We start from the raw sequence: 14,450 nt of genomic DNA on the forward strand, positions 1-14,450 counted from the left end.
GCCTGTTGGCCGTACTCGGACTTACTTACGAGTTGTTTTCTAACAAAGAGAATTCAAGCAGGAATCTTCTGCTCTAGAAGCAACAGCTACTCCAACTCCTGCTAGGAGAACTTCCTCTCTGGGTCAGCACAGACACTCAGATTTTAAGCACAGTAAGGCATAGCCTGTACCAGCAGGGCCTCTGAGGAGTAACCAGTACTGCAGAGAAAATCACCTCAAGTCCCAAAGGCTTTTCGTTGGCTTTTATGACAAGATTTCTTAAGCCCTTGCTCCGTGACTGGATAAATTGTCTAGTGGCCTTGTCCTCACAGCAGCCTAATCTGGACGGCCACAATGGTCAAGGAGCAGTATTACAATCTGCTGACCCCATCTCCTATCTTATTTCCTTCTTCTGTATGTAGTTTGTTTGTTGGCTTTTTAAACATAGGGCAAAAATATTCCCTGTCATTCTTTCCTTTCTGTCAAATGCTCTACACCCTCTGCTTTGCTATCTGTAATTGCAAAAAGAACCTAGACCAATGCTGAGGTAGAGGTGATAGAAAAGAGAATAAAAGAAAAGAAAACTAGAGGAGGTGCAAATCTCTGTGAATCTCAACCAACACACAGCCTTGAGCTCTTACTGCTGTTCACTTTCTCAGAACAAGGCCAGAAGGAACAGACCCTTCTGCTATCCAAACGGGTTCTGCTCAGCGACCTCTTCGACAGTGGACTGAGAAGGAAGCAAAACAGAAAACTGAGGGACATGGTTGCTTTGTCAGTATGCCTCCAGGGTGCAAAAAGGGAAGCAAAGAAGACATCTAGGATGTGTGTCCTCTATTTTGACATCCTGATCTTCAGTTCAGTCACCTGGTTTTAAACTGGAAACTCTAGAAATGGGGATATTGGTTACTGACAGAAATTCACTCCTGGGCTATGTGGTTTTTTTAATCTAATTGTTTTCTCTTACAGACACTGCCAGCATTTAGGGCACTTCCTCAGGCAATTGAGGAAGTGCTCTGAGCACTCTGAGCAATGAGACGTTACTCCCCCTCCCCCCCCCCCCAAAAAAAAAAGCTCATGAGAAAAACGAGAAAGAAAGAAAAACTACCTGGTGTTCACACCTGCTGACATAGTGTGGTTAGCTGTTGTGGTCCCTTTATGGCCTTGGTCACACCTGCTCATCTGTGGGGCTGTCATAGGCCTGCCAAAGCAAAGGTGAATAACACACTAAAAACTGAATCTAACAACTGCACTGAAATTCTGCTTGCGAGCTGGTGAAATCTGGCACTAATTTTACCATGTTTAAAACTCAGCCATTATACAAAGTAAGTTACATACTGTGACTCCCCACCATGTGGCTCCTGTGCATTTCTTTTCCCCAAACTGATCACTAAATGGGGCTGAAACCTTTGGTCCATGGAAGTTACCTGGTAAGAACTTCTACACTGTACAGGAGAGCTTGCAAAGAAGTGGCAAGTGCAGCCATAGCAGCAATCTCCTCACGAGCTGCTGTCACAGTCTCCACTTGAGAGGTTTGTCGCTTCAGTTTCTGCAAGTAACAGGGAACCAATGCTTCTAAGACCATCAGCATCTGGAGGCTGGAACGACAACCAATATTTGCTCAGCTTTATTCCATCAATCCTGAAATTCACTTCATGTGGAAGCTTAGGTTTCTATCTGAAGACCCCTGGATGTCTCATTGCCTGGGATTTCCTAGCTTCTCACAAGTAAGTAGTCCTGGGCCTAAGAAACTCTTTGATGGGGGACTTCAGGAGGAAAAATAGCTGATGCATGAAACAATAATAATGAAAACATCCTGAACCTGGATATCTTCTGAATATGTTATCCATTTGCATACATCCATTTTCCCTTCCAAAGATTCCTTTCTTCTCTGGTTCCCTCTTGGAAACCGATGTTTTTGCATTCACAGCTTACCTCCCCTCAATCTGTGTTTTCCTGTTCTTTCCAGCTCCCCTCCAATTCCCTCTCCATTGCCTCCATGACCATAGAAACCCTTAGAACATAGTGTGATCCCCACCTCACTCACCATTACGGAAATACAGCCTATGCACTGCTGCTCAGGCCAACATCCAGCTTAGTTCTTTAGCTAGGAGCTGGCAGCAGTTGGAGCCAGAGTCCTAGGACTGCAGGCCAAGGCTTGGGAGTACTGCCGTGGCTTAGGCTCACAGAGAAGCCCAATCCTTGGAATGTCCTTATATACACTCTGCCTCTATTTGTCTGTCTGCCTTTCTCACATGATATGCAGCTCTTATGCCTTTCCTGAGTATGCACAAACCAAGAAACAGAGTAGCACCTTCTGAATGATTCAGGAGCATAGGCCACCACTGTCACACAGAGCTTGATGGCTTCACTGATTGAAAAGGTCAAGTCCTCATTCCCGTAGCAGAAGTCTGAGGAGGTAAAACACTATGAGAAAACTATCCCACGAATATACTGAATATGAAAGGAGCTAACACACTTCTTTCTTCTCCCCCTTTTCAGTCGCTTGCTTCTCATGTTAACAATTTCAAGAGGCTCTTGATTTTTGAAAAAAATCTATCCATAAAAAAAGGAATGCATGCTGCATGCCCACTTTCACCCTGCCATCCAAGAACTCAGTATGTGAGAAACAATTCTCAGCAGGTCAAATCACTGCTGAGCACAAGGCCTACAACTGCTATTGGAGTCCTGTTTCAAATGTCACCCATCACAAGGAAAATCTTAAACTCATATGTGACAAGAACACGTGAGCTTAAGGACAATCTTTATGTTCCCTTCTGCTTTTTCCTTCTCACCATCAGACGTTTTAGAAAATTTGGATTTTCACAGGAAAAATACCAGGCACACAACATTTTCATTTACAGTGTCATCTTCAACACACACTTAGGAATTTTTTTTTTTTTTTAAGAATGCCTTTGAATACCCAAAGAGAATAGAAAGCTTTATATAAATGTTTACTACGATCCACAAAGAGGAAGAAATATCTTCCATTTCTGTATCATTTTTATATAATAACTTATGACATTGTTGTACAGCATCACAGTTCATCAAAATCAGCATTATTTAAGGGAAGTGCAAATCTGGAAATAAGTCACAGATCCTTATAAAAATCAGCAAAAATGACTCCTCTGCAAATCACAAAGCAGCTGAATTCCTAAATACTGCATTACATGGATTACTACCAAGAGACACAGTGTCCTGGATACATCACAGAGCCCTATATATTCTGCCTTGTGATAAATTGATTCCCCCCACAGAGCTAAACACTGTTAAATCTCTCAATGGCATCCATCATTTACTAGTCACAGTCTGCCCACAGGAGAGGATCTTTTGTCTTCTGCCCACATGGAGGAGGGGAGAGAATGACACTGATCTTGTCAGCACAATACAGTTTATTAGGTATCTCTATTCTTCACCCACACATGATAAAATCCAAAATGCCAGGAGCTAGTCTCAGGCTAGCGGGTTCAGTGCAGAAGTAGCAGTTCTGGAACAAAATAAATGAATAATTCCCTTCCTGCAGAAAATATCTAAGAGATGGTGGCAATAAACCCAACCTTAAAAGCTACGTGAAGCATAAGAAACAGGTATTGCTGCACTCTGGGAGAAGAAAAAGGCCCTGAACAAATCATGCTGGGTCAATAAATAACAATTGAGAATTACTTAATAAAGGGTTCTTGGCTGTTACCTAATGATTTGAGAGGCTTTTCTGCTTTCACCAGCTCCAAGATGTCCAAAATGTCTGGAGTATCTCCCTCTAGAGACTGCAGCAGGTCAAACAGGCACTGAGCTGACACTCCTTTGTTGGATCCATTGTTTGTAGCATCCTGTTTCAACGACATGCATTTGTGGTTGATTTTCTGAGGGCCTTGTGCGTCCCAGGAATCTTTATCTGGAGATTCTGGAGATGTGCGCATCTCTCTCTCTCACTCTCACTCTTCTCCCACTCTCTCCTCTCTCCCACTCCCTCCTCTCTTCTTTCTCTCTCAAATATATATATATATATATACACACACACACACACACACACATATATATATATAGCAAAGGGCTCACCTAGACTTCAGGAATTCACTAGTTTACTGCTATCAAATAATAAGCTTTGCCTTGACTCAGCAGATTGATGCTACAGTGGAAACATGATCTGAAAATGCACAGCTTTACTTCCCAGAAAAAGCAGATCTTTGCTGCCCTGTGAAGGAGTAGGTTGTACATGCTCATAGTTTGATGTGGCAGTCCCCCTTTAAATTAAAATTGCATTAACTTGTTTTAACTCACTAAAATGGTAAAAAGTCATCAGTGGATGTTTCAAAACATGGCTAATCCAGTCTTAGAGATCACATGCAGTAAAACTTGGCAATAAGCTTTCTGTTCTTATTGTTGGATTCTAAGAAAGGATTTGCCATGTGTTTAAAGTGCTACAAATCATTATTGTCCTTTTATAACTTACTTGTACACAGAAATTTAAAGTGAGACCACATTTACCAGTGGACCATTATCTCAGCATCTTGCTCAACAGTGACCATCATCAGATGATTCAGGAGGTAAAATAAAGCATAAATCAACTGACGAACAAAAGCCTGCGGAAGCAAGTTCAGGAAATGGTTCTGGCAGCACTGAGTGGAGTAAGTGCATGATCAATAAGAACTGCGCTTGCTTCTCCCCTGTTTACTCTTTGCGAACTCTGACTGATGGGGGGCTGGCTGCCTACACAGACTTCCCCACACAGAGCCCAGGCAATGGCTTTTACTCACAGGGAACTCCAGGAGAGGAGCCACGCTTGCAAACAGCTGCAGAATAAAGGGCTTGCGATGCAGAATGTAGAACTGGCGGCACGCAAACTCAATTGCTTGGCGTAACTGTGGGTTGCTTTCATAGTCAGCATATACCTAAGCAAATGAAAAAGGACATGGAAGTACTCCTCTAGTGGAAGGCTCTCCATCTCCTCACCCTAGGCAGAATCAACTACAGCCTTGTCATTCCTGACATGTTTTTAGAGATGGAGGCTTGACTGCTATCCCAGGCTGTGTTTTAGGTCCAGACTACGCATGGAAAAAGGGCTTTCTTGTGTCAAGCTTGAATCTGCTTTGTCACAACTTTGGTCCGTTATTTTTTGTCCTCTATATCAGAGGTAGATTCTTCCCCTCTCCTTTCTAGAAGCACTTTGCATGTTTGATGCCACATAGTCCTTTCTCTATCAATCTGTACCTTTTTCAGTTAATCAAATCCCAGCTCTTTCCATCCTTTCTCATGTGTCATGTTTTCTAGATGTACCTCCACATTCTAGTCTTGCACTCCCTTCAGTTAACTGAAGTTTTTAAAGAAGTGTAGTGCCTACAACTGGACAGAGCCAGCACTCTGAGTTTGGAGCACTGCTGACTGTAGCAGAATTATTCCATGTGCCTTTCACAAGATATAATTCTGTACAGTCACCCCAGAAGAGCATTTGACACCTTTTTTTTTTTCTTTTCTTGTTTTTTCTTTTTTTTTTTTCCTCCAGCAGCAAGGCACTGTTGATTCATGTTCAGCTTCAGATCTATATCAACTCCAATATTCTCCACTGCAGAAGTGCTACCGAATCAGTTAATTTTCCTTCCATATTTATGTGCCTGATTGTGCCTAAATAAGAACCTACACTTGTCCAACCTGATCAACATTTGTTTTGTTTTTCCCTTTTTTCAGACTGCATCTCCAGTTTGTCAAGATAATTTTGAACTCCCAGTCTATCCTCCAACATGCTGGCAGTTCCTCCCACCTTTAAGATATTTTTAGGTTTTCAGAGCGGCATTTCCCCCAGAAGGACCACTGAACCATGCAGACAAGGTGTTCTCAAAGATGTGGGATTTGTTCCTCAGTTATGTAAACAGTATAATTGGCTAGGAACAACTTCACCCTGCTTCCTTCTTTTGTCCATTTCAATTGCCTGTCTGTACTTCTCTGTAGGCACAAGTCTTCAGGAGGTTTGGGAGTGGGCGGGGGAGGGCAACAGGCAGGCAGGATGGAAGGATTTTCTTGATATTTGCTGGCAACAGGTAATGCTGAAATTTTATGTTAGTGCAAATTTGACATTACAGCACAGGGTTCTTGAAGGTTTCTAAAATATTACCAGTGTGTGAGATCTCTGCAGAGATGCACTCACTATCCAGCAGCCCAGCAGGCTGAAGAGACTAGTATGCCTCTACTACAATCACAAGCGTCTAGCATGGTTACAAAGACACCCAATCAACATGGCCTGTTACACTTGCCATATCGCATTAACAAAAGAGAGGGGCAATAATTAACAGTATATGCATTTCACCAATGAAATCAGAAGAACCTGCTACACAAAGAGCCCTGTAGGGGCACATGCATGGATGCACCAGGAACCAAGCTATTCACAGCTCGGGTATGTTTTAAACCCAGAACTGGGAGAAGAACTTATTTGTGATGACCACAAATAAACCAGCTGGTCTTGGGTGGCTGGAACTGATATGTGAGGCTCTGGAAAAACAAACAGGGTCAGCAACACTTTAGTTGTCTTTTGGAATTACTTTTTTGCCTCCCAAGAGTGCTATTTTATTAATTTGATAGCTGGCAATAATTGGCAATGGGGGAAAAAAGGAAAGAATTACAAAAAGTAACTTCTTTCAGTATGGAAAATGAAAACAAAGGGAGAGTCCTTCACAGGACTGAAAGGCTCCTGACAAGTATTTCAAATGAAATTATTTTATTTCAAATGTCTTGTTTCTGATGAATAAACCTAAGCCACAGACCTGGATCCAATTCACTCACCTAACCATGCAGAGCATGATATTAGAGTTTCCAGTTTCTATAGAGTTTGTATAGATAGCTAAATTTATCACCGGTCCTAACTACTGAGCATTGTTAACTATGTTAAAATGAATATACATAGGAATTGTCATGATCATTGTTTCTTTTACAGAAACAAGAGTTTTATCTGTATTTGCATTATAATGTTAAGTCTCTATTTAAATACCATCGTCAAGTCCTGCAGAAATAATCTTTTTGTCTGGAAGAGAATGATATTGATGTTTTTTATTTTAGGTATCTAATTTTTCACAAACGTCAACAGGAAGAAGGACATGGTTAAGCACCTTGAAGTGAAGAGAAACTCTACCTCTAATACTTGCCATCTATAATATTTTCATCATTCAAATGAAAAGAGAGCATACATTTTTATTTCATAAACACTTAGCATTATTTTCTATTGCTATTTAAATTACAGGTAATACATTTATCATACTTGAAGAAGTGAATACAATTTAGTTTCAATTAGCAAGTAGCTATTCCAGATATTTCAACTATTCCCAAATTTCAGCCATCCTTGGGAGGAAAAAAGCACTGGGGGAGACTCAAGCTCCAGAAATTTTCCAGAAATTTCACATTTCTATGTGGAAGTACCGGTGAAGGAAACAGATATTTATTTACTTACAACAAAGAAGAAAAGAAAATGTAGCATTGGGGCTGCTGAATTGGGCCTTACCATCTTGATTTGTTGTTTGTCTTCTCAGGGCCCCCAAAGTCGGTAACTTCACTGGGACTCAGGGAAATGGCTCACCTGCAACATGCTCGGGAGGACCCACTGGTATCCACTGAGGGAGAAGAGGTGGTTAAAGTGCACGGCTGTGTTGATGACTGTGGCAGCATACTGCCTCAACAAGGCACTGTCCTCAGGGTGCAGGATCAGAGCACCGTTGAAGACATTCAAGAACAGCATGATCTCATCCCCCCAGGGGAACTCGCTGGGCATGCCAAGGAACATCTCCTCCAGCAGCTTAATCCACAGGCTTTTCTGAAGAGTGTCAAGACCAAAGAGCTCTTTCCCAGCTGTGAAGAAGAAGGCAACAACAATCAACCCTGCCCACCACAGCCAGCCTCACAACACCAGAGGCCAAAGGCCTCCACAGAGATCCCTCCCGCAACACTGACCTTTTTTGCCTTCTGAAATGAGTTCACCCATCCTGCACCTCTACAAGTGCCCATTGGGCTTGGTGAACCTTGTTTAAAAGCAACAGACTTGAAGGCTAAGAGTGATGACTATCGCACAGCTCATTTAATCTGCTCCCCACTGGTTGGAAATTCTCATTCTCTTACAAGTGAAAGCTGATCTGAGCTTGTACATACAACCAAAAGTTCATCATCTGCCTCACGCAGCTTGGACAGTTGTACAGATTCATGCTGTAGTTTTATCCTCAAGTGTCCCACACACTACAGGACACTGATACATAGTTACAATAATGCTTTGGAAAGCAAGTGACTGCAGGGTCTGTTACAAAACCTGCCAATGCTTACAACTCAGCAAGAAACAGCTTCTAGCACAGCAGCCTGTTTAATGCCCAAATCAAACTGGAAATCCCAGCCGACTTTCAAGGCAAAGTTTCTAAAAGGAGGAGGGCTGTTTCTATGTCCCTACATCTTCATTGTAGGTCCACCACTTGTACAAAGTGGTCAGTAAAGGGCTCTGAGCTGTCCTTTTCAGCTGTAGTTATGCTGTGGGGTCCCAGACACTTTCTCTGAACTGGGCTGCAGGTGCTTGCGTTTGAAACACCGGCCCACAGACAGGATGCTAGGAATGCAAGTGTGGAGAGTGCTGCTAACTGGAGCTCTGAATCACAGTTTAGAGAAATCAATAGAAAGACTCTCATTATAGAAAAAATAAGGTCCAGCTCTAGCCTCATACATAATTTTAATACATAATTATGATACATAATTATAACATATTCTGGCTTGGATGCAAAGAAAGCAGCCTTGCCTGCAGACCTCTAACACAGCATAGCCTTTACTGCTGTTGTGCTTGCATGCAACATCTGTGCATCATTTTTCCTAGGAAGAGGTTTTTCATCAGCCTTCAGTAGTGCTACAAGCCTGTATGTTACTAAGGCAAATGAAGTACCTCACAGAAACCTTCTGGGCCCAGTACAACCACCAGAGAAAGCTAGCAAAAAGGCCATACCTTGGGGGTCGCTAAAGAGCGAGAACTCGGCATCAATGGCACTTCGGGGAAAGGAAGGCAAGCGGAGCAGGTCTTCCTGGAGCATAGATACATGGGACTGCTTGTGGGCAGTAGGGATTTTCTGTGTCAGTGATATGAGGAACAACACCCGCCCCACCTCTTCTAGCTTGCGGGTGAACACCTGGGAGAGAAAAAGAGACAAGGAGCAGAATCAATCTGGTCAAAAAGCTCTTTAGAAAATTATATACGCTTTTTGAGGTTAGCATAGTCCTTCTGCAGCTTTCTCTGATGGGCAGGATGCTGCAGTCCCAGAGGAACATGCTGAATGTCACAGGGGCTGATGCTGCACCTTTCTCTAGAGTTGACTGACCCCTGTTTTTCAGCCCAGCTCATCAAAGGTGGATTATGTGTGTAAAGTTTTAACAACACTTCAGTCAGGTCTTATGGAGGGACCCAAATGGCTTTCAAACACTTTGCAACTATGTTATGGGGTCTTTTGCAGATCAATGTAAGCTTTGCCTGTGTAAGCCCCAAGCTGGTCAACGACAAACCAACTCCAAACTGAAAGCCATACAGTTGTGTTGCTCTCTGTAAGGTCTCAGACAGCAGTCAGCATCTGGTTGAAATGGTTATGTACCTTTGGGTCAAGGCTGGCTTGTGTCTAACCATAGCAACTGTATATATGGTCGCAAAAGAAAGACAGTCATAAAACATAAAAAGCCCTGTTGACTTCAGATGATCTATTCTGGTTTACACCAGCTGGGAAACCTAGTTACACTGTACCAGCCTCCTTTAAACTTCTGTCTGGGAGGACTAATCAGACAGTAGCTACTCTATTTAGGTGCTGAGAGTAACTGTAAGGCAGAGTGATGCTCAGTAGCAGAAGCAACTGTCTTCGGGAACAGTTTTGAGACAGGTCTTAGATACCGGGCTGAAGCCAAAATTTGGAGCACGTGGCTTAACGTGTGACAAAGCTCAGCTTCCCACGTCCTTGAGTTGCTAGAACCTTGCTGAAGTGCACTCAGCTTAGAATTGGGTGCTCACTCAACAATAAAGAAAGTACTTTCCTATGGATTGCTGCTCTGTGGGCAGACTCCACCACACCGTTTTCATTGCTGAAGTTGGATATTGTCCAACACCTTGCTGCATGACTACAGAGAGGCTAGCAGATGCTTGATTCAAGTTTTACCTTAGAAATACTTTGGCTTCTAAGTCTTCTAAATAGAAGAATGTGGAATGCAAAATGATACCCTGAAAAATCTGGACAGGCCATTTAAATCTTTTTGGGTGATGTGGGGCATATCAAACTCAGATTTGATATGTGAGACACATCTCCTAGACCCACAATGAGAATAATCTCTGGCAGAGAAGCAACCCAAATGATCTCAAGTCGTTTCAGTTTTTCATAGATTTTCTGCTGACAGGTGCAGCACATGGGATATTTCTCTACTCTGTACTGTACACATATGAGACAGCATTAACTACATTTGCCATTATTCTAGCTGTTAGCCACTAAACTAGCTTTACAGCTGCTTTTTATAACCATTCCTGATGATAATTTCCTGTCCCTGCACTAAAGTTGCCAGGGATACAACTACAGCAGCTGCTTTTTGGCTAAAATAATAAAGCTGTTAATACTGAACTCTAACAGTGTAACCACACTCCCCTCTGTCTTTATTCCCTGCTTAGTGTCATCCTTTCCGAATACACCTAGAGCAACTTTTCCCTAAACACTCAGTCCTGTGCTAGCGAGACAACCCTGCCTTTGTGGGAGAACAGAGCAGGTGGCTTTCTGCAGGTGGAGTGAGCTCAATACTATCGTCTTACTCTCTAAAGAAATGATACCCTGAAAGGTTTGCAGCACATTAAAGGCACTGCCCTGCTGCTTTAGTTAGGGTTTAGCTCCTATGGGAGACCTCCTGGGAGCTGCACAGCATTAACAGGACCAGACAGGTTATCACATCACGAGGCTGGAAGATATGGAGGACAGTACCCTCCTGAGGGCAGAGATTCCCCAGATGAACCAGTCACTACTGCTGTGCTTCTGGTGGTGGTTTTGCTAAAAGACCAGTACCTGAGAGCAGGACTAGGAGGAGAGACAGGAAACATTCTCTGTAGTGAGAGGACAGAGAGGAAGGTAGAACAGATGGTTCCAGCTCCAGAGCCAGACAGACTTCTGAAGAAAAGGCCTCAAAAAGGTTCTTAAAGAGCCAGAGGCAGTGCTGAGAAAGGAATAAGCATCCTTTGAAGCTGAGGCAATTGACATTGTTTGGGCTAAGGGTAGGAGAATGCAAAATGATCCGCCTAAAAGAAACTGGTTGGAGAGAGGGGGAGGGAATTAACATTGTGTTCTTTGACTCTTCTCAAAATACCATACACCTGTCCAATGGCACCAAGGCAGATTTCGTGCCAATTGCTGCTTTTCCAGCAAAGCTCAATATCTGCAGCATAAACCTTTGAAGGGGAAAGGAAGGTTTATTTACAGAGGTTTGTTTCTGGGCAGAGATGTTTGGTGACAGTAAGATACCTGCTTCTGAATGAGCTCTTGACCCTTTTCCGGATGCATCTGCACCAGGTTGAGCTGGGGAGAAACTGACCTCCGGAAAGGATAAATGTCACGCACATAGGTCTGCCAGGAGAAGAAACAATAACATGTATTTTAAACAAATACAATTGTAACAGTATCACTCATCAGGACTGAATAAAAGGCCCTTTAGTGGGGATCAGGAAACTGGCACTGGTAAAATAAAAATGCTATCTCCTCTCCTTCATCACTCTCAGAAAGTGTGCTAAACCATGGGCAGGGGTAGAAAAACCCAAATCATTCCGCCTGTACCGGAGGTGTCCAGATACAATCCAATTCCAGTCTTGACACCGCACAGGTATTGAACCAAAGATAATACGTGCAGCCTCTCAAAAGAAAAATCCGAGAAGACATTGTTTGAACCTTCTGAAGCTTTCAGGTAGGGGCTTGCAGTCAGTGTGAAGCATCACAGAAGAGCATAAATAGAAGAGAAATTTGCCCTCTCTCTTTTCTGAGAAAGTTAGAAATTAATGACTTAAGAGGAAGGCCTCCACTTCTGTCTCTTCCCTCTTCTAACAAACTCCAGTCTTCCACCACACACAACTAAACATCAGAGATGTGGTGCCACAGGACAGAATTCTGGCCATTTACGGACTGCCTGTTTTCCTTCAGGTAACCCCGATGTTTAAAAAAGGATGAGATAAAAAGAGCAAAATCATCTGTACCTTACACCTTTGCCTCACCTTGTTGTAATGAATAAGATTCCATCGCTTATCCATCAAAAAGTAATGAGAAGACTGGGTTTCAGGTATGTTAAAAAACTCCAAACACTCCTGAAGACAAAGAAAAAACCCCCACCTTGTTACTTATTAGCTGTCTTGTACAAAGACTACAATATCCAAAAAATTACTATCTAGTTAATGTATAAAGGCCCAAACCTGTCAGGCTGATACACTCTTTAGGCACTAATTCTCAATTTCCTTTTTTAATCAAAAAATATATGAACATGTTTGTAACAATCAAAACATGCTAGTATCACAGTCCTGAGGACTGATGTTACTTATTTCTATGTCTCTCTTCATATTAGGTGTATTTGTCTGGCTAAATGATTCATATGGATATTGTAGATTCCATTTCCATACTATGTACTCACCAAGTTTTAGAGATAGGGGATGTACAGAGGCACTAAAGTTCAAATCCTTCAAAGCACTGAGATGCCCAATTCCAGTTTGTCCAGCTACGTTGTGTGTCAACAACAAGCCTGTTTCCTATGTGGCTCAGTTAAGGTCATCAGGAAATCTTTTGACAGAAAAGGGGATTGACCTCACATCTCTCAAGATATCATCATGGCTACTGAACCATCACTTCTGATCGTGATCATTCTGTTTAGTCTTTATAGTTGATTAAAACAAACACTTCAGTTAGTTACATATTTATCCAAAGAATAATATGCAGCAAATACCCAACATGCTGCAGTTTCTTCAAATGTAGTTGCATTTATGGGGTTTTGGCTGGCTGTGAGGTCAGGGCATTTCTATTACCCTTTAAAACGGGATCCTGTTAAACAAAAACATAACAGTTTCTTGCAACCAGCCTCTCCTCATACGAAATCAGAAATGTCTGTCAGAGCACAGCTTCTCTCCTCCACACTGAAACAGGAAGATCAGGCAGAACCTATTGCTGGCATACAGATACAGCAGCTGAATCTACCACTAAGTGGTTTGTCCAGTTCAAAAAACTTACTCCTACCTTCAGAAGAGCTTCAAACTGTGTGTCCTCATGGACTGGTAACTGAGTTGGGATGTCACACTCGTTTTGTCCATGCACAACAAGGGTCTTTGTGCCTAAAGGAAGAAAAGCAATTGTATTCTCCCTGGCTGCTTTTAGTAACTCAATTTCAAAATATTGCCCATGGAGGAAAAGTGATAGTTAAAATTCATTCCTGAGCAGATAGACAATGTCAGTCCTGTCTGGAATCTATTATGCAGTGTTAGCACAGCCTCATACTTCCATATTTGAGAAGAAATTGACCTGTTCCTAAAGGACTGAGCTAGCTTTAGCAGCAACAGTCACTCCAAGGAAGGAATGAGCCTAAAAGGTCAGGCCTGTTTTTCAGCAGGAAATCTCTTGCCTGGCTCCTAAAGTCCTAGGCTCACAGCATGGTCCTCTTGGTCTTTCTCAAGACTTAAACAAGAGGCTGCATCAAATCAAACTGGCTCTGAATGATACAGTCTTACAAGGATTCATCCCACCAGCCTTTCACAGGCCAATTGGCACAAAGCTGAGCTGAACAGATTGTTCTAATTCACTTTCTGTTTACTTCTTTCAGAGCTCTTAAAACAGCTTTCTGGCTCTCCAGGAATTAGAGTTGGAATTTACTGACTGAAGCCTTAATTCAAGGACAACTGACTTCAAATACGGAGCTTTTTGAAGCAGGGCTTTTTCTGATCCAGTTCTGATGGATCTACCTTTTGGCAGCAAAGTGGTCGTAAACAAATAAGTGAACTTAGAAGTGAAAAAGCTCTAAAGACTCAGTTCTTATACCTGGCATTGAGGCAGTCACCAGCAATTTCACTTCACACTGTTCCTTTTTCATAGTCTGTTTGAGATCCTTGAAGAAAAGGCCCTCTACGTAACCCACCACTTCCCACAGGAAGGTTAGTGTGGCAGAAATGGCATCCATGCCCCATTCACATGGAGTACGTACAAAATACATGATCAGTCCCACCTGCAGGTAACAAATAAGAGGAATATCAGGTTATACACACTCTAATAGTGCAGGGCATTGTATAAACAAAGGACAAGAATATCTTTCTTCACTCAGAGAAGGATTAATTCATTAAACTAGAGTTACTGAATGCCTTCTTTGCTTCAGTCTTCACTGCTCAGGCCAGCCCTCAGGAACCCCAGACCCTGGAGGCAAGAGAGAAAGTCTGGAGAAAGGAAGACTTTCCCTTGGTCGAGGAGGATCGGATTAGAGACCATTTAAGCAAA

The 14,450-nt window shown here is 42.5% G+C and overlaps 1 protein-coding gene across 1 annotated transcript in view; it reads right to left on the reverse strand.

Moving 5' to 3' along the window:
- The window catches only part of UNC80 (unc-80 homolog, NALCN channel complex subunit), a 140,509-nt gene that overhangs the window by 31,981 nt on the left and 94,078 nt on the right, over nt 1-14,450 (reverse strand). The window contains exons 39-49 of the mRNA XM_067298502.1: nt 14,001-14,184; nt 13,206-13,300; nt 12,200-12,289; nt 11,460-11,561; nt 8,933-9,113; nt 7,538-7,806; nt 4,734-4,868; nt 3,668-3,806; nt 2,294-2,390; nt 1,407-1,577; nt 1,088-1,180 (exon numbers count right to left, since the gene is read on the reverse strand). Coding sequence (XP_067154603.1) covers nt 1,088-1,180; nt 1,407-1,577; nt 2,294-2,390; nt 3,668-3,806; nt 4,734-4,868; nt 7,538-7,806; nt 8,933-9,113; nt 11,460-11,561; nt 12,200-12,289; nt 13,206-13,300; nt 14,001-14,184 — 1,556 coding nt within the window. The remainder of the gene's footprint in view (nt 1-1,087; nt 1,181-1,406; nt 1,578-2,293; nt 2,391-3,667; nt 3,807-4,733; nt 4,869-7,537; nt 7,807-8,932; nt 9,114-11,459; nt 11,562-12,199; nt 12,290-13,205; nt 13,301-14,000; nt 14,185-14,450) is intronic.

The sequence above is a fragment of the Apteryx mantelli genome, chromosome 6 (assembly GCF_036417845.1).
Source record: "Apteryx mantelli isolate bAptMan1 chromosome 6, bAptMan1.hap1, whole genome shotgun sequence".
NCBI classification, from domain to species: domain Eukaryota; kingdom Metazoa; phylum Chordata; class Aves; order Apterygiformes; family Apterygidae; genus Apteryx; species Apteryx mantelli.